At 32.8% G+C, this 24,992-nt stretch overlaps 1 protein-coding gene across 5 annotated transcripts in view; it reads left to right on the top strand.

Moving 5' to 3' along the window:
- Positions 1–943: 943 nt before the first annotated feature.
- LOC140443192 (uncharacterized) overlaps positions 944–24,992 on the top strand; it is an 86,423-nt gene continuing 62,374 nt past the window's right edge. For 2 of the 5 annotated variants that reach the window (XM_072534303.1, XM_072534304.1), the window contains exons 1-6: positions 945–1,165; positions 1,432–1,658; positions 13,845–13,924; positions 20,284–20,448; positions 21,213–21,410; positions 23,387–23,935. In XM_072534303.1, coding sequence (XP_072390404.1) covers positions 1,550–1,658; positions 13,845–13,924; positions 20,284–20,448; positions 21,213–21,410; positions 23,387–23,935 — 1,101 coding nt within the window. In that variant the 5' untranslated portion in view covers positions 945–1,165; positions 1,432–1,549. Of the gene's footprint in view, positions 1,211–1,431; positions 1,659–13,844; positions 13,925–20,283; positions 20,449–21,212; positions 21,411–23,386; positions 23,936–24,992 lie in introns of those variants that run through there. The other 3 variants (XM_072534301.1, XM_072534302.1, XM_072534305.1) reach the window with 3 other exon arrangements.

Genomic DNA, 24,992 nt, shown 5'->3' with positions numbered 1-24,992 from the left:
TCTGTGTGATAACTCTTAAATGATAAGTCCTAGAGTCTTGAAATTTGGTACGTAGGTAGATGCATCTTGGTGTAAGGAAAAACTCCAATGAATTTGAAATCAATTTATTATTATTCTTATGTTCTTATACCTATTCTTTTAAACTCCTTAAGTATTGAAAGCTTATATAGATTTAGGTTTGATTTTGATGCAAGGAAGAACGTTCTTGAATTTGGATAGGTATTTTTTCTTATTCTTGTACTTTTTCTTTTTCTTGAAGTTCTATTGTCTTTAAACTACAATTAATATTGTAATTCGAATAACAATCTCCGCAATTTAAACGCAAGAAACTGAACATATTGTTTACGCATGTCCAAAATATATGTAAAGTACTTGCATTCTATTCTACGCAAAATTCGAACGTACATTTTTGCAAATTCGGTATTTCGAATACCTTCTCCCTCCCAAACATAAACTATAATACCTCCTCGGTATATTGTGAGTTATTCCTGGTATTTATTCTAAACTAGCATATTCAGAATATAGGGAAATCTCATAGATAAGTTTCCTTTCGTCCAAGAAGATTTCGAGCTGAGGTTCCAAACCTTCTTTTTGGGAATTTTGGTCCTACGAATGCCTATAGTAGAAAGAATAATAAGGATCCGTACATACAGAGCTCGCTATATACAGACTGGCAAATTTCACTTTGTCTTTCAATGTTGCGGGTTTGTCAAGTTTGCCGGCAAAGTAAAAATCATTTATTCTAATACTAATACAACCCGCGGCAGAATTTTAATTATGGAAATAAACTAGTAGCTAGTAAAGCATAAGGTTTTAAATGCCCAAAGTCGTGAAATCGTCATATATTATGCTTGATCATTATTATATATGTATTGTGGGTTACCTACCTTACGGATTTCCCAGAATAGCCGAAACGCCGTATTGAATTATTATACAGTTCCAATATCGTTTGCGCATCCTCTGTGGGAGGCCGCTTTCAGCGCTTTTGTTTTTCGTGCAAATCAGAAAAAACAAAATGGTGACTATTTAATTGAATGTTTTATTTTGTATTTTACTGCACACTACAAATATAAGTAAATGCTTATGAGACTACACCAAAATTATAACTCTCCTGAGTGGAATAGTACACGTGATCATGGCTGTTTACATTAAAACAAGAAATTAGGTAAGATCGTGGGAGGCATGGTGTTCCAGAAACGAAACAATAAACGTAAATAGATATTGTTTATTCTTAGAAAATGTGTTTGAAATGAAAAGATGACTTAAAGTTTAACTTATTTTTTTAACGAATCTACCTTCGCTCGTATTTATAACTGTGTATAATGCAATTATATAATGTTCAAATGTTTATGCTTGTAATAACCTTGTTCCAATTTACATTAGTATTTTTTATTTGTTGTACTATACAAAATAAACATTTTCTTGTTTCAGGGTAATTTTTGCAGTACGGAACCAAAGAAAACGTAGAGATGAATGTGAACCTGTTGCTCTGGCTCTGTTGGGTGGGATTGTGGAATCGCTAGTTTAGCAAATACTGTTTTTCTGCATTATGAGGGAAATGGTAGGAGGCTGTTGTGTTTGTTCTGACGATAGAGGCTGGTCTGAGAATCCCCTTGTGTACTGCGATGGACAATCTTGCACTGTAGCTGTTCACCAAGGTAACTAATCTGACATATACCTTTAACATATTAACTGCCTTATAATTATGTTCTCCTACCTGGATTACTTAAGGATATTTATAATTTGGGTTTGTTTGCATCTTTTACAATACAAGTCCTTAAACATATAGGAGAAAATTGTTGTAGTCAACTGTCTGTGAAGTGACAACGGTCAAATATGTAGTTATTTGTAGGTACGAAGTTTATGAACTATTTGGAACTTATAAAAATGTTGCTTATCTCAACATATTTTGTTGTATGAACTTGTTATTCAATAATTTATATACACTTATTGGACGTTTTTCACATTTGGTCCCAGTGAAGAAAGCCTCAAATGGGTTTGACAGAATGAAATATTGGTGTTTGGCAGTGTTGAAATTTACATTACAAATGAAACATACGCAATCAAAAGGAATAAGATATTTAAAACAGTTTTCAAAAGTAAATAGTAAAATTTCAGTATAAATAATAAAGTTAAAAGACATCTGTTGCAATCTGGCAACTGGTGGTTTGAGGTTTCTGACTCTATTGCCAAATCTATACGCTAACCTATAAAAAGGCAATTGCCAAAAAAAATTTCTAATAATTAATTGCAATTAATATCAAATGAAACTAATATTAATTCATTAATGTTTTATATAAGGTATAAAATTGCAGAACCCATAAAATAATATAATAAAAATGTACATTTTAAAAGCTTTCTCTTTGTATTTGAAGCATATACATTATAAGCACATGGCAACACTGCCAAAGCAATATTTCGTTCTGTGAAACTTAATTGACAGTTAATTTGAGGCTATCTTCACTGGGACCAAATGGGAAAAATGTCCCACTTATCCTAAGAAATCCAATATACAATCTATATAGGTATTTTTGCATGAATGTAAACAATGTAATACTTTGACTCTAGTTTCAATGATATATACACAAGTATTTGTGGAGAAATAAATGTGATAAAAAGAAAATTTTGATGGTATCTTAAAGTTGTAAAAAAATTAAATCTGCTCAAATTCTATCTATCTTGATAAAACCTTCTATCAGTGTTGTTACATTCTTTTATTATGTAAACTAAATATATTGGTTCTACTTCATTTCTGATTTTTGTAGTTAAAATGGAATGCACCAACCTGTAGGTTCCTCAACCTAAATGACATTTGGATGATGATTATTTATTTTTTATTCATTCCAAAAACAAACAATTTACATAATTTAATGTAATTACATATAGGATGTATCACACATTTATTGAGATATTGAAGAAGACAATTATTATACATAAAAGAGAAGTTGTAGTAAAATCAAGCTATACAACTATATATAAGGGTAGCCTAATATCTTCAACAGTTTCATTATATTGTTTATAAGAACAGTCTACCTCAAATCAATCAAACATGATGTGAAAGAATGACTTTATTGAATTAAAACACAATAAATACATGAATTTTTGACAGTAGGCATGTATCTCACTTAAATTTTGTGTTGGCTCCAGTTTTGAATCATAACATTGGCATGTTCTTATGACTACTCTAGGGTATATGTGTCAGCAGACACAGCGATGTTGCCACAGTAATAAAGTAATGTTTATAGAAAGATATACGAGCATGAACACAATTAATTAGGCATTACACAATTTAATTATCATTTCTAATCTCTTAAATGTTGTCAACTCTTGTGTGCCTAGTTTCAAATCATAGTAACCTAAAGCCTCTGTTAGTAGTAATTATTGTATTGTAATGCCCTTTGAATTGTAAACTTGACTAAACATTCACACTGAGATCTTTACTCATCTTTTCCAGGAAATTATTACATACATTCTCCAATATGATATATCATATTTATTTCATTTCAAAGCCTTTTAATGGTTGATCAAAAGTTGATAAAGCACTTGTGCGAATGAGGCTTAACTAAAAATCTAGAAATATTGATATGTATTCAAGATATTTCCATTTTTTTTGTAATTTAGTTTTTTATTTTAGTATTTTTTAAGTAGATTTTACGTTATGGTAAACCATTTCTCAGTTTTGTTTATTTGTATGTTCTTATCAAGTAATGGCATTGTTTCTTTAATGGGAACAGTTCCATAATAGTCTGATTCAAAAATTGAACATAATCAAACAAAATTGTTCCGTTAACACATGTTTTAAATAATAACATAATAAAGTATTTTGTAAGATTAGGTTAGTTGTAGATAAAATAGAGTAGGTTAGACTGTATTAGATTTACTATTACTTGATTGCAATATATAAAAGAAACAGAAAGGTTAGTTTAATATTTGTTGATATAATTTGAGACTCTTGGTTTAATCCTGCAGTTGTAGCTATCTAAGAATCAACATGATTATTTGTCTTGTGTGAACATTTACTTATAGTGTAAATTAGAAGTTTTTTGTAAAACAAAAGCACCAAATACAAATATAATTTTTTCAAATTGAAATACTACTAAAGATCTATAAAAAGGATAAAAAATATAACATTCTAGTTACATATCATGAATCTAATGCAAAACTTGTTAAATCAAACCAGTTGATTTGGTGAAAATGGTATGTAAATAACAGTGGTATGTTTAATATCATCTGAGTCATAAACAAGGCTGTATTTTCTATTTCTTGTCATTCTACTGTACAAAAATACATTCTGTAGTGTGTTAATATTTTTTTCTCTAGTTGTTTATTAATTTCTGTAAAAATCAGAAAAACAAAACATAGAGTGGACTAATTATCCATACAAGATCTATTTTATTTATTTATTTAATACACGGTATAACCCCATTAACAGTTAGGATTCAAAACTTGAAATTACTTATAATATAAAATCAATATCAAAAAGTTTAAAAAATGAGACTAAAAATCTTACATACTAAAAAATACAATCAAATTATAAAAAGAAGAAAATTGAACAATACGAATATACATATCACAAAGCAAGATATCTTTTTAGCCAAGTTAAACGTAAAGAGTAGAAGAAACATAATTCAGTGAAGTTTGTTCTGATTGTAGTCAGTCTAAGTCATCTTACAACAAGGCTTGGTCTTTTAAGCTATCTATAACTTTCCAAAATTTCAAGTCATCTGCCAATGTTAGACATTTGCTACTTAGGAAACAGGAAGCGATGGCTTTAACGAGATATTAAAAAGAAGTGGAGAAGTGTGGCCACTTTGAGGACTCCAGATGTTATTGAGATACTGTCAGACAGATAACCTGTCTTGACTCTTTGACTTCTACCAGGTGTAGAATTTTTAATCCATTCAAAATCTGTGTATAATATATCAGATTAAGTAATAGCAAACCAAGTTTGTTGCAGTGGATTTTTTGCGCTATGAAAACCATGTTGTGATTGAGATATTAAGCTTTTACAGAACCAAGAAAGTTGCTTTGCTATAAGACAGTTGAAGAGCTTAGGGATTGCAGATTGTATACAGATGCTATGATAATTTTCAATGTTGTCTTTCTGACTATTTTTAGATATAGAAACAACATAACTTTCTTTCCATGAAGAAGGATACATAGAGGTTTCCAGAGATCTATTAAACAAAATAAAAAACGGTGTTACAAGAATACAGACACACTTTTTAAATAAAAAATTAGGCATTCCATCTGGGTCAGTAGTAAGCTTATTGGGCAGCTTATTTATGTTATTAAAAATATCAGTCATGGTAATCTTAGGACCAATATTTGTACTAAAGTTGCTATTTAATGGATGGACAGGTACATAAAGGTTGTTGTTATTTGGTGAATACACAGTTTGGAAGAAGTTCATAAATAAATTAGCTATGTCTTGACCATTTGTTGCTGATTAAGAAAACCAGACACTGTCAAAAAATGATGAAGGACTGCTTGCTACTTGCCATAATTTTGGAATTTTAGCTAAATTTATATTACATCCGTCAAAGTTAAAATAATAAAATAAATATAAAAATAAATATAAAATAAATAAATAATAAATAAATAAAAATAAAAAATGACATAAATCAAAGGTGCGCGAACTTATACCACTTTACTGTTAGCAAGAACATATCATACCCCCAGAAGAATAGTATAGTAAATGCCAAAAATTAAATTTTTGACTATTGGCATCATTCGTCATTTGTTTTGTACTCTTTGTAAGTCAAATACTGTCGTAACTCAATGTACATTGCATTCAATGATAATGGACATTATGATCTTAATAAATGCTTCAAACTTGGTTTTATTGTTTGTTTTTGTTACATTATTTTTATGGGAGCAATTACATTCTGTTTTTATTAAAAATATCTGCGAGTTCTCTAGCAGTCATAACACAAATTACACTTAATTGTAATATTTTGACTTATACCACTCCGGCTCTGAGCGGCTCATTTATGTTGTAGGTATTTTTTAGTACGGATTTAACTGTTTTTAACAGTGTACTTCACACAGTCTCTTATTACCTGATAAATAAAAATTTTGATCTTTAAACAAATTGACAATTTTAGTGTTTGGGTAACTTTCCAATTACACTGAAGATTCTTACAAAAATAAGTTGGTACTGTATTATATTTTGAATATACTGATATTTTGAAAATAAGTATTGAGTCAAAACATTTATATATTGTATATGCATATGTTCTTGCATACATACATCTTACATATGTTATTTTTAAAATCAACTATACATGATGACCTGAGTCACATATACAAGGTTTTTGTAGTTGTATATATAAGTGTAACTAAGTGATATTGAAAATGATACACCCACTTAAAACATAAGAAATATTAACGAAATTTTGGCAAATGATGTGTTGCATGGAAAGCAAATATCAATAAAAATATTTGTGTTTGGTCAAATGGTGCCTTTATTCTGTATGATAATAGGAATTTTTAAAATTATTTATTTTTGTTGCTTTACTGGTTTTGAAGGCATTAGTTACTGTACCTCCAGTAACACGCTCACTTTATTCAATTAAGTAAATTTGTACAAGGTAGCATTACAGGATTGAGAGATGCCGGAATGTCGTTTTGGGAAATTGTCAGCAGGAATAGTAAAAATCAATCACTGTAGTTCGAGCTTGAAATTACTTTACACAGAGCAAACGCAACAACGTCTTATATAGGGTGATCCTGAAGTAATTGTACAAAAAAAAACAGTAGATTCTACACTTTAAAATATTATGATTTAAGCCAACTTGCTTTAAAATTTATTTATTTTCAACGGGCTGCTGCCCAATAAGATTAACAATGTTTACAATGTATACAATAAAACAAAAAAATATAAGTATAAATATCACAACAATAAAAGTATAAATATCAAAAAAATTAATCAAGTAATTTAGTTTTACACATCAAAATTATGATTATGAACCAGAAATGAACTCGGCCTTTAGTGCAAAAAAATCTAGATCTGGGTGAATATTTGCCCATCTTAGGGCTTGAGATAAAAAATTATTATATGCATAGTTGTTTCTGTGAAGAGAAACATAAAAAGGTTGGTTTAATCGTGTTCTACAGAGAGGTACATGCAGACCAATCTGCTCAAGTAGCTGAGGACACAAGACTGTAGAATTAATTAAGTTGGGTTTCAATTTGATCATAATTTACTTGATTTAATTCAAAAGGTATACCCTGTTTATATGCTACATATTTCAAGAAGTTGTGTTGAACTGTCTCAATCTTTTATGTGTAAATATTATAAGATGGAGACCATACACAAGACTAATACTCTAAATGGGGTCTGACTAAAGAACAATATAGTAATTTAATCGCTTCAATATTCTGAAAGTCTCTAGTGAATCTTTTTATAAAGCCAAGCATTTGTAAAGACTTGGAAATTATTGACATATAATGCGATTCAAATAAAAGTTTTGAGTCTAAATTAATTCCCAGATCACGAATTTCAGTAACCCAGTCAACAAGAATGGTCTTTATATTATAATTATATTCCATTGGGTCTCTCGATTTTCTAAAAGAAACAGCATGACACTTAGATGCGTTCAGGGCCATGGCATTTAACACACACCACTCACTCAACTGATTGAGATCGTGAACACAATCTTCTGTATTATTGATAATTGTGTAGAACTTAAGATCGTCCGCAAAAAGAAGGGATGAACGGTGCTGGAAGCTTAATCTCACTGGAAACAAAATCCCTGATACGCACCATCTGAACTATGTCAATTAAGTATGTTCTCAGCCATCTAAGAAGTGGCCCATCAACACCCATTTTTTTAAGTTTAACTATGAAAATATTATGGTTGACCCAATCAAAGGCCTTGGAGAAATCAGTGTATACTGCATGTACCCTACAGCCCCTCTCCATGGCCTTCCTCAGGAAGTCCACAAACACTAGTATATTACATTCAGTTGATCTGCTATTCCGAAATCCAAATCATTGGTCTACTAGCTGTTTTTCAAGTGAAGCTTTAAGATAGTCACATACAAAACATTCAAATATCTTTGGTATTACACTAATTATACTAATGGGCCTGTAATTATTCACCAATGAATTATCTCACACTTTAAAAATAGATGTTAAAAAACTATTTTTCAAGCATTCCGGAAATTCACCCTTATTTAAGGATAGATTAAAAATGTTAAAAAGAGAATATAAAACAACAATTCTTAAGAAAACTGGGAGGCAATCCATCAGGACCAGGACCCTTATTCACATCCAGTTCTGATAATTTTAAATAAATATCAGATATAGTTATGTTGAAACCAGTCAAGTTAGGAAGACCAAGTGAAGGTGAATCACTGGGTATGTCACATATTCGAGTGGAATAGACTGTAGAAAAATATGCAAAAAGATTTACAATATCTTGTCCGTGACTGGATTCAACACCATCATAACTCAACACAGCGGGCAAGGAATGCTTTCCCCTCTGTGAATTCACAACGGACCAACATCCCTTCAAATTATTTCTTAATGATAATTCTGTTGAATAAATATGATTTCTGTAACCTTCAGCTCTTAACAATTTGCAGTTGACCCTAAGCTGAGAAAAAGTGCGATAATCCAGAAGTGATTTAGATAAAAGATATTTTTTGTGAGCGTTCTTTTTCTCAACTGTCAGGTCCTTCAACTCTGGAGAGAACCAAGAAGGGAATCTACGTTTTGAATACCTTTTTAGGGGGATAAATAATTCTATAGCTAAGTAAACTATATCATAAAAAATATTCACAATTTGATTCAGTGGTTTTCCTAAAAATAAATTATCCCAACAGAATGTTAAAGTTAAAATTTTAAATTTCATGTTTGAAATTTAAACTTTCATGTTTGTGGACATTTATGTATAAACATTTATAACTGGTGGTTTTTAAGTTAAAGGAATTATAATTTGATGTTTACTTTGATGTAGCTGATAGAGGACGCCACATATCTGGCATAAATTTATGCTTAACTTTTTTACTCTTCAAGTTAGCGCTATTTGAGTCAAAAAATATTAAAGATACATTATTAAAAAAAATGATATACCTATTAATAACTTCAAAACTCAACAGTTTTCGAGATAATCGCGTATTATAAATTACCTGCATAACTCTGATTTAATGGAATTACAAATGTACAGAAATATCTAAAAATGCGAAGGCCACTCCCGAAGGTTTATTTTATTAATAAACATGAAACATGATACAAGTGCCGTGAAAACTACAATACTAAGTGCAGAATCCCGTGAAATTATACAGTTTTAAAATTTACGCAGAAAGAAGCAGAAGGAAATATACTAATTAATGAGTTACTTAGGATACAAGAACGGATAGCTGCTTTGACAGGTAAGTTAATTTTATGTTTAAACAATTGTTTTTGTAAACAAGTATTCTGAATATTTTCGACTACCAACAAAATAAACAGATTTATTGTTGTATAACATATTGCTCTGAAGCTATTTGCTTGTGACATTTTAATATAGTTACTATTTAAATGGGAATAAGCCACAATTAAAGGTTAAAGTAAGTTTATTGAAGTTTCAATTTCCAAACTAATGTTTGTATTTTGAGAACGATTTCCGAAGTGGAAATTGAAACGTCAATAAACGTACTTTAACCTTTAATTGTGGCTTATTCCCATTTAAATAGTAGTTGTATAACATGTCAAGTAATTGAATTAAACAGATACGTGTTTACTGGTGTCAGTTTATCCAGTGTAAAAAAAATCGCCAAATAGGGTCGTGACATTCAGAATGGACAAAGCTCTGGATTTCAAACACCCAACAAACGACACGAAAAATCTTCCAAAATTAGATAGATGTGACCAAACCGGCAGAAAAACCTTTGAAACCCGATTGATCTGACAATATCGTGTAACCAAAGTTCTTCCTCAGTCTGACCTTGGCGGTTTCAGATATTTCTGTATACATATACTGCAGGTATCGAAGGAAAAAATAGACAAAAACATTAATACTTCTGAATTTTGGTATGAAATACTAAATTTAATAGTTTCCAAAATATTAAAGAAAAAATAGTATACACTTATATATTTTTTTATTAAACATTTTACGTTTTATATTAAATTAAATTTCCAATAAAATACATTTTATTTTCAAACCAAATTAAGAAATGGTTAAACTGAATAACATTAAACACTTTGTCAAAGTAAATGTTCGATATGTCCACAATTTTCTTCAATACATTTATCAATACGTTCTATAAAAGATCGTCACATATTAAACAGCATCATTGGTTTAAAAGAAACTGCTGCAATATTTATATCTTCCAGAAGTTGGTTGTGAGTGTTTATGGGATTCTTGTAAACACATTGTTTCGTTGTGCCCCATACACCAAAATCGGGCGGATTCAATTCTGGCCTATGTGGTGGCCAACGAAAATGACTATAATGACCAATTCAGCGTTTGGGAAAGTTGGTGTTTTTATTATGTTCTCACTGCCCTCGTATAATGTTGGGTACACCATCTTGCATGAACCACACATTTTATCTTAACTTAATGGCAATTCTTCCAACAAATCAATAAAATAATTTTGTAAAAAATGTAAATAGTTCTCACCATTTAAATTACGAGGTAACTCGCATGGCCCTAAAAAATGATTACCAATCATTCCACACCATACGTGTATTTTTAATTTATGTTGAAAATGCCTTTCTCTCTTTTAACACGAGGATTTTTCAGTGTACCAGAAATGATTGTTGAAGAATGAAGAAGTAGTCAAGATTTTGCCTGTTTCTGATATCATTTGCAAATCTGCATCTTAAAGGTAATTCTGCTGGAAATAGATTTTGTACAGGTGTAACATGGTTAGAGTGAAAATGCTTACGGTGTGGATTTTTAAAACTGAAGTTTTGCTGATTCCCAACGCTGAAAATAAACGTCGTGTCGTGTACTTACTTGAAAATCATCGTCGACCATTACTTCATCTTCTTGACCAGGAGTAATAATTTTTGGGTCGGCCTAAGTTATTTATCAAATTTAGGACGAAATTAACCACTTTCGCCTAAATTCCAAAATATGTTTAATATGTTTAAAGATTTGGTGATTAGGTTGCAGCCTGTTTGGTTATCTTCTTAAATATTCCCTTTTCGACTTATTAAGATTTATTAAAGAGACTAAGACTTATTTTTAGTTGTCAAAAGCATTCGTGACATCAGCTTACTATGTTAAGATTGCAATTAAAACTGGCTTCAAATAACACATTTAGCAGCCGTAAAAAAAGCATTTTTTTGTTTACATCACCATCTTTGAGCTTGAATATTACAGCAGGAAGTTTATTCCGCAATAACACAGTTAAAGGATGGCAAAGCGGCAGGCCCTGATAATATACAAGCAGAACTACTCAAACTAATGGACAACGAATCAATAGCAATAATCGCAAAGATATTTAACAACATATACAACTCTGGAGAAATACCAACACAATGGCTGAAATCTGAGTTTATTGCACTTAAAAAAAAAAACAGGAGCCAAAAAATGCGAAGATTATCGTACTATAAGCCTCATGAGTCATCTCCTAAAATTGTTCCTAAAGATAATTCATAAGAGAATCTACAAGCTGTGTGAAAGTCCAATTTCCCCCAAGCAGTTCGGGTTCACAAATGCTGTTGGTACTAGAGAGGCTTTGTTATTAGTACAAGTCTTATTCCAGAGATGCAGAGACGTCAACTGCGACGTATACGCATGTCTGGTTGATTACGAGAAAGCGTTTGATCGAGTACAGCACGCCAAGATAATGCAAATACTAAAAGAAGCAGGAATTAACAACCAAGATCTGAAAATAATTAGAAATCTTTACTGGAATCAGACAGCTAATCTCAATGAACACACTGACTATGTGAAAATCATGCTTGGAGTGAGGCAAGGCTGTATTTTGTCTCCTCTAATCTTCAATCTATACTCTGAAAGAAAATTTATCGAAGCTTTGCACGAAACTGAAAAAATTATTCTACTAAATGGTTACCGGCTAAACAACATCAGATATGCAAATGACACCATAGTATTTGCGGACAACTTAGAAGAGCTACAAGTTCTTATGAACAAAATCATATATTACAGTCAACAATATGGACTTAATATAAACGTCAAGAAGACAAAGCTTATGATAATTAGCAAGAAAAGGATAACAGAAGGTCAACTCTACGTCAACCAATCCCCTGTAGAAAGAGTGACGCACTACAACTACCTCGTCACCATATTAAATGATGAATGGACCAACAACCAGGAGATTAGTGCACTCATCGGAAAAGCTAGATCCACCTTCAATCGGATGGGGGCCTTCTTCAAGAGTCACAACTGAGTCAAGTGCTACGATGCTACGTCTTCTCTGTCCTTTTTTATGGTGTTGAATCGTGGACCTTGAACGAAGATATGTGCAGAAAACTGGAAGCATTTGAGATGTGGCTATATCGGAGAATACTTAAGATCCCGTGGACTGACCGAGTCACAAATGAAGAGGTCCTCAGAAAAATGACTAAGAACCGAGAAGTACTGACCACCATCAAATCTCGAAAGTTACAATTCTTCGGACATATTATGCGAAATGAATCCAGATATGCTCTCCTTCAAGCCATCCTGCAAGGAAAAATATTTGGAAAACGAGGTCCAGGAAGAAGAAGAACATCTTGATTAAAGAACCTCAGAATCTGGTTCAATACAACATCTGTGCAGCTTTTCCGCGCTGCTGCAGATAAGATAAAGATTGCCATGATGATCGCCAATATTCGTAACGGATAAGCACATCAAGAAGAAGAATCTTTGAGCTGTTTTTATAAGAATAAACTATTAATTATGCTTATTCACAGGTATTCAATGCTTTATCGCACATTTTTATAAAATGCGATTATCTTGAAAATGGTTGAGTTTTGAAGTTATTAACAGATATATCTTTTTTTTTTTTTGTTGAAATAATGTATCTTTCATATTTTGTAACTCAAATAGGGCTAACTTGAAGAGCAAAAAAGTTAAGCGCAAATTTATGCCAGGCATGTGACATATGTGGCGCCCTCTATCAGCTATATTTAAATTTCAACTTTAACACCTTTTATCTTTCTTGACATATTAATGCATATTGGCTGAAATCGTAATATTTTAAAGCATAGAATCTACTGTTTTTTTTTTTGTACAATTACTTAGGGCAACCCTTTATATACTACTGCTGTCTGAATAACTGTAGCCAGCAAAATTAACGCCTAAGAAAGCGTAAATAACCTTAGAGACTGATTTTATACCTTTAAGTCTATATCACAGGCAGCTACAGGAGAAAGACTTCCCTTACGAGCAGTTTATTGTAGGTCTTGGCTTGTATTTTTATCGACCACATCTTATTTTGACATTGAGCCAAAGACATAGGGGAATGCGATTGCAGTGGAGTTAAAAACGTATTCAGTGTGATAGTGTATGTGCACCAACAAGAAAATTCAGTTTTTTAACTGGAAACTTCCAGGCCCTACACAACAACCGTAACTGTTAGATTACTTTGTGACTCTGGTCAGCTAGGTCTCCAGAGCTTTCACCCATTGAACATGTATAGGTAGAAGATTGAGTGAACTTATTGACTTAATAATTTGTCTAAATGAACTTAAAGAGTCTTGACTCATTATTAAAATTTTCAGGCAAAGTAGACATCATTTTAGAAATTTAAATCAAAAATATATGAAAATATTTTGATGTTTAACGGGTGTTGCATTTTCAATGTTACAGTATATGTATTTCTCTTGAGGGGGTATGCTTGGTTTTATTTAATAATGTATACGTTGTTTAAATTTTATTTAATAACTGTACATTTTGCAGCATGTTATGGTATTGTAACTGTTCCAACTGGTCCGTGGTATTGTCGTAAATGTGAAAGTCAAGAGAGATCTGTCAAAGTGGTGAGTGCTTAGTATCTAATTTTGTAATATGTTGAAGGGTATTGTGGTATTTATGGTGACAAAAACTAGTTAGACTATAGTCTATTCACAGCCAAAAAAACGCGCCTTAACAATTACTCATGAACAGATCCTGATCCTCGTTCACAGAAGCGGGGTACTCTACTCGCCTCACACTCTCTCTACCGCTATGATACCCTCGGTCAATGAATATGCCGGTGGCAAAATTATCATGCGGTGTTTATGTACATATTCGCGCACTTTTCTTGGCTGTGAATATATTCTAGTTATATTTGATTCAAAGTATTACAGGGGACCTATTTTTGTAGTTATCTTTAGATTTTTGAAGACTTATCCGAACTGAACAGTAAATACATATTATAACTACTAATCATTTAGCAGAAATTTTAAATTGTATGTCATAATCAAGTAAAACTATAAATTACCAAATAAATCAAAGCCGTACCAAGGTCATTGACAGTTTAATTTCTTTATTATTGTTAAAAACTATTTTATTTATTTTGAGTAATTGATATAATTAATTTTATAAAAAATTGCGTTGCTTAACATAACTTAATATTTAAATTATAGTTCAGACAGAAATAAATTGTATACAAAACTAAAGGCTACTACGAAAATCAATAAAAGATACTAAAGATATAAAAAAAATAAAAATGGGAATAGGGGATAAGAGCTTCTATGAATATAAATTAAAGCGACTTCATGGAAGATTAAACAATCTTAAAAGACACAAGACTGAAGTTATGAAGAGAACCTTCTGAAAATATTTAATCTCGAAAGTGACAATTATCAATTCGTAAGAACAGAAAAAAGAAATAGTTTAGGATACAGTCAATAACGAACCGTAAATGTGCAATACAATAAAGACAAGCAAACCCCCTGATATAGATAATATCGTCAAAATAATACCATATACGAAGCATTCATGAAGAGATAATTGAAATATCAAGTAATAAATTTGTGTATTTATGAAAACAGTTAACAAGGTTTAGATATTTAAAATTTTTTAATGTTTAAGCTCAAAGAAGGATACTGGATGAGACTTTTGTATATAAAAAACCAACACATGTCAACAGATATCTAAATTACATGAATATTAAAACAAATTATTGTATGATAGAGCCAACATTACTTATTCTAACGAAAATTCGTTCTTAACGGAGAAATTTTTTTTAACACAACTTCATCCTATATTTACAAGACACGATATGAGGAAAATAACAATACCCCACATAAAGGATTATCAGAAAAACTAAGGGCAGGATATAATTTTAACAACATTTAAAGAAAAAACACATTGTATCTAAAACCAAGCCTAAATCACGAACAAGAAAGAACAGAGGATTGTATTTATAAAATACCTTGTGAATGCGAACACTTTTATTTAGGTGAAACGTTAAGACCATTAAATGTTACAATAATCAATCAATCAAAAATAGAGAATTTGATAGATGTGAGATATGTAAATATGCATGGAAAAATGAACATATAATCCGTACATTATTATTATCTCATATTACATAAAGGATGAAAATCTTCAAGTTTCGAGAAAAGAAACAAGTAACGCCTTCGGAGAAGTTGGCCTGACAATATTAATGAAGTAATAGTAACAAAGAGGCAAAAATTGAAGCAGATATTCTGTCTTTCGAAAAAGACAGAAACTTTCTCGTTTCAATCCGTCTGTAATATCCTTCATGTAAAAATCAATTTATGCTTCGCGGAATAACAGTAAATAGAAAATCGGAACACGCGGACGGAACTCGATGATTCAGCGAAATTTGACACGATTAGTCAACCTTTTCCTGTCTAGATCTGTTATTTTAGGCCAACTGTTCTAAGACCTGCAATTCACTTTCACAGTGCGTCTTATAGTAATTTAGTATATTTCTCAAAATTCTTCTAAGATTTTGCATACAGTATCTAGTAAGGCTATACCTCTATAGTTGCAACATTTTAGTTTGTCTGCATTTTTTATGCAGCGGGCATTCGCTGACATGTCATCCCTTATTTGCATAATTTCCCATGTTTGCACTATTAGTTGATATATCCTTCTCTGCAGTTGATCTGCACCAACCTTGATCATTTCTATGCATATTTCAAGGACTTCTGTTATTTTTCATTTCTTGTATTGCTGTCGCCAACTCCTCCTAGTCCTTGTAGGCTGACTTTCAATTATCTCATCTTCTCCCACTGCTCAGTTGACTACTACCTTGCAGAACAATGATAACCTATGGCTCGATGAGTGGTGGACAAAGACGCAGCAAGTGGGAGCAATAAGGCTGTTAGGTAATACACAAAGGTTAGCAAGCCTATGTATTACGGGGGCCATAACAACAACTCCTACAGCAGCGTTGGAAGTCCCACTGAATCTACCACCACTCCATATCTTTATACAGGGCGAAGCCAGATCAGTGATGCACAGATTAATCCATTCTTAGCGACATATAAGCCAGATGCGTGGTGCTGATAACAGAAAGCTAATCGAGGAGCTAAAAGCCGATACTGTGATGGGGCAACCTATCGATGCAACAGCTACGAGATATATCTTTAACAATAAGTTCACAATTAAGATACCAGGCAGGGAAGGCTGGAATGAAGGTGTACCCATACAAGCTGCTGCTACCTGGTACACGGATGGCTCAAAAACATCGGAGGGTGTGGGAGCCGGCATAGTAGGAACAAATCAAGGGATACATTTCCCAGTAAGTCTATCTAAGGATGTGACAGTTCTCCAGGCGGAAATAACGGCATTCCATCACTGCGTGGAAGAAATAGAAAGGCAAGAAAGAACGTTCCATTGAGTTGCCATCTTCACAGATAGTCAGTCAGCACTTAAGGTACTCAATTCTATAGAGGTCAATTCTAAGCTAGTATGGGATTGTGTGTGTGCCCTAAATAAACTAGGAGACCGTAGTAAGTTTACGGTAGCCTGGGTACTGGGGCACGAAGTACATAAATGAAATGGCCAAACAAGGCTCATCAATGCCATTCATTGGACCGGAACCCTTTTGCGGCGTTGAAAAGACAGTACCAAGGAAGTGGGTAGCTCACAAATCTCTGGAATGGTGGAGGAATTCACCAGGACAAAGACAGGCGAAACAGTTCATTACAGAACATTCGCCAAAATTTACGGCAGACCTAAGAAGCAAAGACAGGTAAAATGTCAAAGCCGTAGTAGGTCTTCTAACAGGGCACTGTAAGCTGAATAGCCACGTTAAGCTGATGGGATTATCAGATCACGACCTGTGCAGGTTCTATCACCTCGAAGAAGAAACAGCAGAGCATATTTTATGTCAGTGTGATTGTCTGGCAAATGTGCATTAGGAGAAGGAAATCCACCGGCAAATAGTTACATGGAAGGTACAGTCTCGAAGCTATTAGACTTTTTAAAAAGGGTCAGCACTCCACCTCACCATTTAATAACTCTTCGAAGTGTTTTTCCACTCCGTCATTATTGCTACCTGATCATTAATTAAATTTTTATCTTTGCCATTCATATAACTAGAGTGACTTTGGTAACCTTTGCCCATCTTATTAACTTCTTTATAGAAAGACCTCACCTCTTTGATTTTGAACTTTTCTTCTTTCTCTTTTTCTTTCTACAGAGATCTTTAAGTTTTCCTCGAATTATTCTATATTCTTGTTTTTCCAATCTCTATTATCTGTTATTTTTGTTAATTGTTGTCTTATCTTCTTTTTCTTTGCTATTGCCTGAAACTCTTCGTCAAACCAATCTTTGTTTTTACTGCGCTTGGTGACGCCTTTAACTATTTTCTCCTATAGCAGATTTAATTGGTTCCCAGACTTGCTCTGTTTGTAAATTTTGGACACATTATTGGAGAATTTTATTTATTTCTTCTTCATATTTATTTTTGACTTTTTCGTTAAGTTTTTTCAATATTGTACTTTCTTTTCGTTTTATTCTTCGTTTTCACTTCTTCTTGTCTACCCTCGCATGTAACTTTTATGAGGTAGTGGTCCGAATCGATTTCAGCTCCTCTCATATGATCTATCCTCCTGATCTATCTGGTTCACCGTTCTTCCATCTCGGGAGATCCACGTACCTTTCTATATCTCTTTTCGTTTTAGTTGTGTGCTTCTCACCACCATGTTTTTCTCCATCGCAAATCAATAAGCCTTTGACAATTATCGTTTAATACTTCATGTTAGTGTAACTGTGGTTACCTGTTACTGCAGTGTACAGAGGATCTTTTCACACTTTAGCATTACAATCACCCATTATTACTTTCATATCACGTGTAGACAAGCGTTCGTATTCGTCGTTTAGCTGTTCCTAGTAAAGATCTTTTATCTCGTCGTTTTTTTTTCAGGCGGTGCATAAATATTGATTATCCAGTTCCTTTTATTACTTTAAATTGAACACATCAAAGATCGGATTAAAACTTTGTCCACATTTAGCTACCAAAAAAACCAGTTCCGAGCATTCTGTCGTTTCCTCCACTTTTAAAGCTATTTCAGTTATTTCTGACCCTAAATGTTTTGTTTCTCGCAGAGCATTAAATCGATTTTATACTTCCTTGCTTCATTGATTAGTTCCTTTATTGCACCTTCACAAAAGGTTCCTCTGATTTCCATGTTGCTAACTGTATCTTGTCCTTCTTTTTTTATTTCATTTCCATAGTTCATATTCCTTTTCGTAGCAATTTGTTTCCTTTTCCTACTGGTGCTTAGATTTTTTGCTTTGGTCTCTACCATCAACGTTTGTTTTATGCCATCCCAGCGCCATATTTCTTGATAGGAATATATTTTTTTTATACCATAGTTTCTTCTCCCTTCCTTTCTTACTTTCTGTCTGATATATTTCTGTATGATTATGTCTTTCTTTGATAAGTCGTAGTTGATATAAACTAGGCAATCTCTTTTTTTCTCAATTTACTTTTTTTTTGCATGATTTTTCTTTTATCCCCCCCCCCTTTTGAAGCTCAACCTGACAGACTCTTTCACCTAACTTCACAGTCTTCTATATTCGAACATCTACTGCTAATTCTAATTGCATAAAAATTTTCATTACATTTTTTAGAGTATTTGGGTCATTTGTATCCATTCCAAACCCTGTGTAACTATATTTTTACGCCTTTTTCCATTTTCTAAACTTTCAAGGCTTTCTTGTATTTGAAAAACTACCTGTTTTAGCTTTGTGTTTTCTTTTCTTAATGTTACATTCTCTTGTCCTAACTCTTCTCAATATTCTTTTCGCTCTCTACGGATTTCACTGAGTTCATTTGATTGTTTTTCAATCTTCTTACTCAGTCCTTTTACTCCCTTTTTTCTTCTTGTCGTTTTCGTCTGTGGTGATACCGTCGCTTTCCATTTTGCTCTTTGCCCTTTTCTTATCTGCTCATTACATAAGGTCCGTTTCACTGCGATAAGGGTCTCGTCCAAATCGATTCCTCTGAAGTTGGACTCTTCTCAGTGTAACATGTTACTTTATTACTTTGTGGTAATTGTATTGAGCAGTATATAAAATTTAGAGTCTCGCTAATTACAGGACTTCACTGTGGATTTGGCATCACCGCTTTTCAATTGACCAGGGCCAGGTATTAACTTTACTTGTACTTCTGTATTTACACCTCACTTTTAATATTTTGATTATTTCTCGCTCTGCGCTAAGATTGTCCTATTAACTTCACACTTTATGCGTTGGATATCATTGTTTTTTCTCTCTACTGTCAGATATTGGTTACATATTTTATATTACGTTTTATTATATATAATTATATTTATATTGTATAGATGTCGCCACTAGTCACAGTGAAAAAGTTAAAGTGATTCAGGTATAATAATTGAAAAAACTGACTGTAATTTTTGTTTTAAACCAACCTATCGCTACGTACCTTCCTCTCTACAATCCATATCGCCGCACACAATTGTCCACTTGTCCTTGACCTACTTCAGCGTTTAAATCCTCCATTATGATATTTATATCATGTCTTTTAGTTAGCTTTAAAACACTGCCTATTTATTCATAGAAGGCCTTTATTGTATCTTCATCCTTGTCTGCAGTGGGTGCATATACTTGGATTATATTTATTTTGCGTTTTAAATGAGATTTATCAAGATCAAGATTTACGAGACAACATCAATTATGCAATTGTTCAACTAAGTATTTAAAATCCCCAGGATAATAAATATATGTAAACTTTATAGATTAGGTCGTTATAAAAAATTGTTAGGTAATAACCATGACCAACTGAGGAATTTGCATTTAGAATTTGTTCTATTTTGAAATTACAATTAATTTTGAACGATTAAAATTTAAAGAATTTACCTCATTTTGTTTACTATGGCATTTTTTATTAATGAGTATTGTGGCGTTTTAGAAATGCGAGCTGTGTCCCAGCAAATATGGCGCTCTCAAACGTACCGACAATTCGGGTTGGGCACACGTTGTCTGTGCTTTGTATATTCCAGAAGTGCGATTTGGAAATGTTACTACTATGGAACCGATTCAGTTGCAGTTGATTCCTGCTGAGCGATTTAATAAGGTAAGTATGTATCTCTTACACTGTTTACTGTTCACTATCGGAAGAAAGTAACCTCTCTTTTAGTTATTTACACTTTGCTCAATAAAGGGAGTCCAATGTTCTGAAAAGATCTACAATTTTCTTGAGATTTTCAAGTAGAATTCAAATTATTCAAATTTCACGTTGGCAAAACACTTTTACAGATGCTTTGTTCTACTGAAAGTTTTTTTGACCAATAGGAATTTTCTTTATATTTTTTATGTAGTTGTTCAGGTAAATGTGTAGTATCCTCAGTTATTTGATTGATTCTTTGACAGGTACTCGATTTAAAAGAATTTTCATGGAATCTCTAAAGAATTTTTTAAAAACAGTTGTATATCTTTTCGATTTTGATTTTTACTGTTGGTAAGCACGTTGTAAGCCTGCAGATCAGTTTTTGGTGATTCTTCTTGTGTGTCATCTTCAACTGATGTATTTCACTGTTTTTTTTTACTTCTGAAAGCACATTGTTATCCTGCAGATCAGTTTTTGGTGATTCTTCTTGTGTGCCATCTTCAACTGATGTATTTCACTGCTCTTTTACTATTGGTAAGCAGGGTGTAATCCTGCAGATCAATCATGAGATTTACAGTTAATGAAAATGAAATCGGTCCTTGATCAAAAGTCTCCAATTACAGTTTACTATTGTACAAAATTGTTCGTTAAGCCTCTCTCTGAGGAAAAGTGATCAGGATGGACAATTTAGTTTTTTTTTTGTAATTCGTAATATTTCATTTATTTAATAGGTTTGCTATATTTGCGAAGAGAAAGGGAAACCGTCTAATGCAGCTGTAGGTGCTTGTATGCAGTGCAACAAGGTTGGTTGCAAGCAACAATTTCACGTAACTTGTGCTCAAGGACTAGGACTTCTTTGCGAAGAAGCCGGAAACTATTTGGATAACGTTAAATATTGTGGCTATTGCCAACATCATTACAGTAAACTGGTAAGTACCGCAAAATTTATTTTTAACCTGTATTCAATACAACAATGCTAAATTTTATAGACGAGTTACACGTCCCAAAAGAGCCAATTTTGGTCATACTTTATGTTTTTAAGGTCACTGAATCCGAATATCAAGTTTATTTTTATGTAGAATTGATGGAAGATTTTCTAAAATAAAATTTTAGGCAAAAATGCAATAAAATTAATTTGAATTATTTTTCGGTTTTTATTGTATGTACTTTTGGTCGCTATGAATATTGTCTGCATAAGATTTGAAATATTTCATAATCTCAAAACATCTGATAATGGCAATCAACCACAATCAAGGAAATTGGAACAGCTAGTGAGATATTTCGGGACAAATGGACTGCAACTGACGAAAACGCACCAATTGACCTAGGGCAGCACAAACACCAATGAAACAGTCATTACTACAGTTTGTTATGGAATATGATCTAGACATACTAAATTAAGGGAAACAAACCAACTTTCGTAACTTTACGACGAAAGCAGGTAGAATTGATATAACAGCAGAACAACTCACATGTCTCGAATTGTTAAAAATAGCATGTGTCAAATGAGATGTCTTGTTCATACCATCGACACGTCTGTTTTGAAATAACCGGTAATGGGCTATTAAAAAACCTTATCGTAACCTGCGTAAAACAGACTGAGAAGCATGTCAAATGGTCCTGGAATATTTTTTATGCAGAGCAGAATATTGCTTAGGCAAGGGACGGTAAGGCATACACTGGACCTAGACATGGCTGCCAAACAATTTCAAGAGGTTCTCATGTCGGCGTTTGAAGACAATTGTCCGAAGAGAGTGAGTTATTTCAACAGGAGAGTGTCCTGGTGGAATAATAACCTTGCAAATCAAAAGACAGAAGTCGGAAGAAAATTTACTTTCGCCAAAAGATCACGTTATTGGGTTATCGCAAAGTTCTGACTGAATATAATACGCTCAGATAAGTTACTCCCAATAGGGGGTAAAAAACTTTATATACTTGGGATCCTTAGTCACGTCTGATAATAACGTTACGGAGGAAGTGAAGAGGCGAATATTTATTGCAAATAAATGTTACCATGGCTTAATTAGACACCTAAGATCAGATAACGTCGCAAGAAAGACAAAATGCCAAATATATAAGACCCTAATAAGGCCGGTACTCACATATGGCTCAGAAACCTGGACACTCACTAAAAGAGAGGAAACGTTGTTAGCCACCTTCGAAAGAAAAATCTTGCGACACATATATAAGGGCACAACAGAAAACGGAATATGGCGAAGACGATACAACTCTGAACTATACAAAATATACCAGGATCCGGATATTATAACATTCATTAAAATAGGACGGCTGCGTTGGATAGGACATGTAGAAAGAATGGAAGAAGGCGAAATACCAAACAAAATATTCAAACAGATGCCAGTAGGAAAAAGAACAAGAGGAAGGCCGAAACTGAGATACTTAGAACAAATAGAAAATGATATAACAACCTTAAAAATAAAAAACTGGAGAAAAAAAGCACGAAACAGATCAGAATGGAGAAGAATCCTGGAACAGGCCAAGACCCAAAAAGGGTTGTCGAGCCAGTGATGATGATGATGAAGTTACTCTCACCTGAAAAACTTTTTCAAGGTTAAGTACTCTGAGTCTGAAACAAAACTTATACCAATAGACAGATGGCAGCAAACTGGACTGGAGAGGATAACCTATATTTTTAGGGAAAACTGAAAAGTGGTAGATCAAGACAAGATGAAATGGACAATAACATCATTTTACCCTTTGTGCTTGGTAACCTTTTTCATTCTGTATTTTTTTTTTGCTTTTTCTGAAATAATGCCGTTAAAAATGTTTCTACAGTTAAAAGAACCATATTTACATTGACGAATACCGTTTTTTTGTTGTTTTAATTAATAAAAGCAATGTTTGATATGAATTAGGTGTTGAATTGTTGTTTTTTTTTTTTTAGAAAAAAGGTGGTAACGTCAAAACGATTCCTCCTTACAAACCAGTTGCCAACGAGGCACACAACTCCGACTCCAATTCCGAAAAGGAACCGGAGGGGGGTCCTTCGAATTCCAAAGTCGGAATTTCACCACCCTCGTCCGGTAAACGGAAAGCCATCCAAGGAGGAAGCAAAGCACCGGCGACAAAAAACTCCGGTAAAAACACTAATTCCCAACAACAACAGAAAACCGTCCACAATAATAATAAAGCTAGTGACAAAACTAAAGTGACAGTGAAAAGTGGAAAGAGCGAGGAGACTCCTCCCGCCGATAACGCCGAATCGAACAAAAAAGACGTGGAAAGTGAACAGAAAGAAGTGAAAGACACCAAAGGTTCAAAAAAGCGAAAAGCTAATTCAAGGACGCCCACTCCCGTGAGTAGCGGGAATTCTAGTGAAGTAAGTGTTGTGACGACAGTGACCCTTACTGGTACATCAACTATTAACACAACCAGTACTATAACTAGTGACAAAAAAAGTACTGTAAGTGATAGTGCAGATAAGACGAAAAAAGTAAGTCTGATAAGGTTATCAATTCCCTCATTTTGTAAACAGTTACATTCTTATAACAATTTACATTTAAAATTATTTATTAGTTTATGCTGTGGCACTTGTAAGTAAATAATTTGTTGTGTTAGGAACTGAGAAAATGGTTTCTTTTTGTTTTGATAATATTCAAGCTATTATTATTCATATGAATTTTTTTATAGAAGTGATTTGAACCAATTCTCAGAAATATAAATTATATAGGTTTTTGTTTAATATTAACAAAATACAACTGAATTATCTAGTTGCAAGTGAATGTTGAAATATCGATCATTTTGCAAAGTAATATACAGAAAAGAAATTCCAGGTATTATTTCAATGTTTGCTAGTTTTTATTGTTTAGTACAGTTACAGTTTACAACAATAAAAATGGAAGATAGTTTCGTAAGTATCCTAAATGTGAACGCATTTACTTAGTGAAGATAACAAAGATGAACAAAAAGAACTCTTTTAAGAAGACGGAAGATGAAGCAAGTACTTTAATTGATTGTCAAAACGAGATATAAAGCTGATATTCGCTGACTTTAATGCAAAGATAGAAAGAGAAAGAGATATACAAACAAATTATAGGCAATTACAGTAAACATGAAATTAGTCACGATAATGAGGAGATTTATTAACCTGGCAACTATAGAAAGTCTTTGAGTAGTAAATACCAAAAAAAGTCTAACATGAAAATATGTATAAAGGTACCTGGTTAGTATCAAATAAAGAGTACTCAAACCAAATAGACCATGTACTAATACATAAAAAAGCAAGAAAAATGATAACAGACTACTGAAGCTATAGAGGAGAGGACATATTATATAGTGATTAAGGCCGGGAATATATTTTTTAAGATTTATAGATGAAATTATTTTTTGGTTTTGATTTTTGAGATATGTACTGATACCATATGGTATTCGTAGGCATAGGCAGTAAATTTCTATTTATGCTGATACATCCAGGAATCTTAGCGGGCGTTTTGTACTTTAAATACGAGCCCCTTCTCATATCAGTTGGCCCAACGTTAGATGAAAAAATT

The sequence above is a fragment of the Diabrotica undecimpunctata genome, chromosome 6, assembly GCF_040954645.1.
Source record: "Diabrotica undecimpunctata isolate CICGRU chromosome 6, icDiaUnde3, whole genome shotgun sequence".
NCBI lineage: Eukaryota > Metazoa > Arthropoda > Insecta > Coleoptera > Chrysomelidae > Diabrotica > Diabrotica undecimpunctata.
Note: the sequence above shows the minus strand (reverse complement) of the source record. Positions and strands in the feature narration are given on the sequence as shown.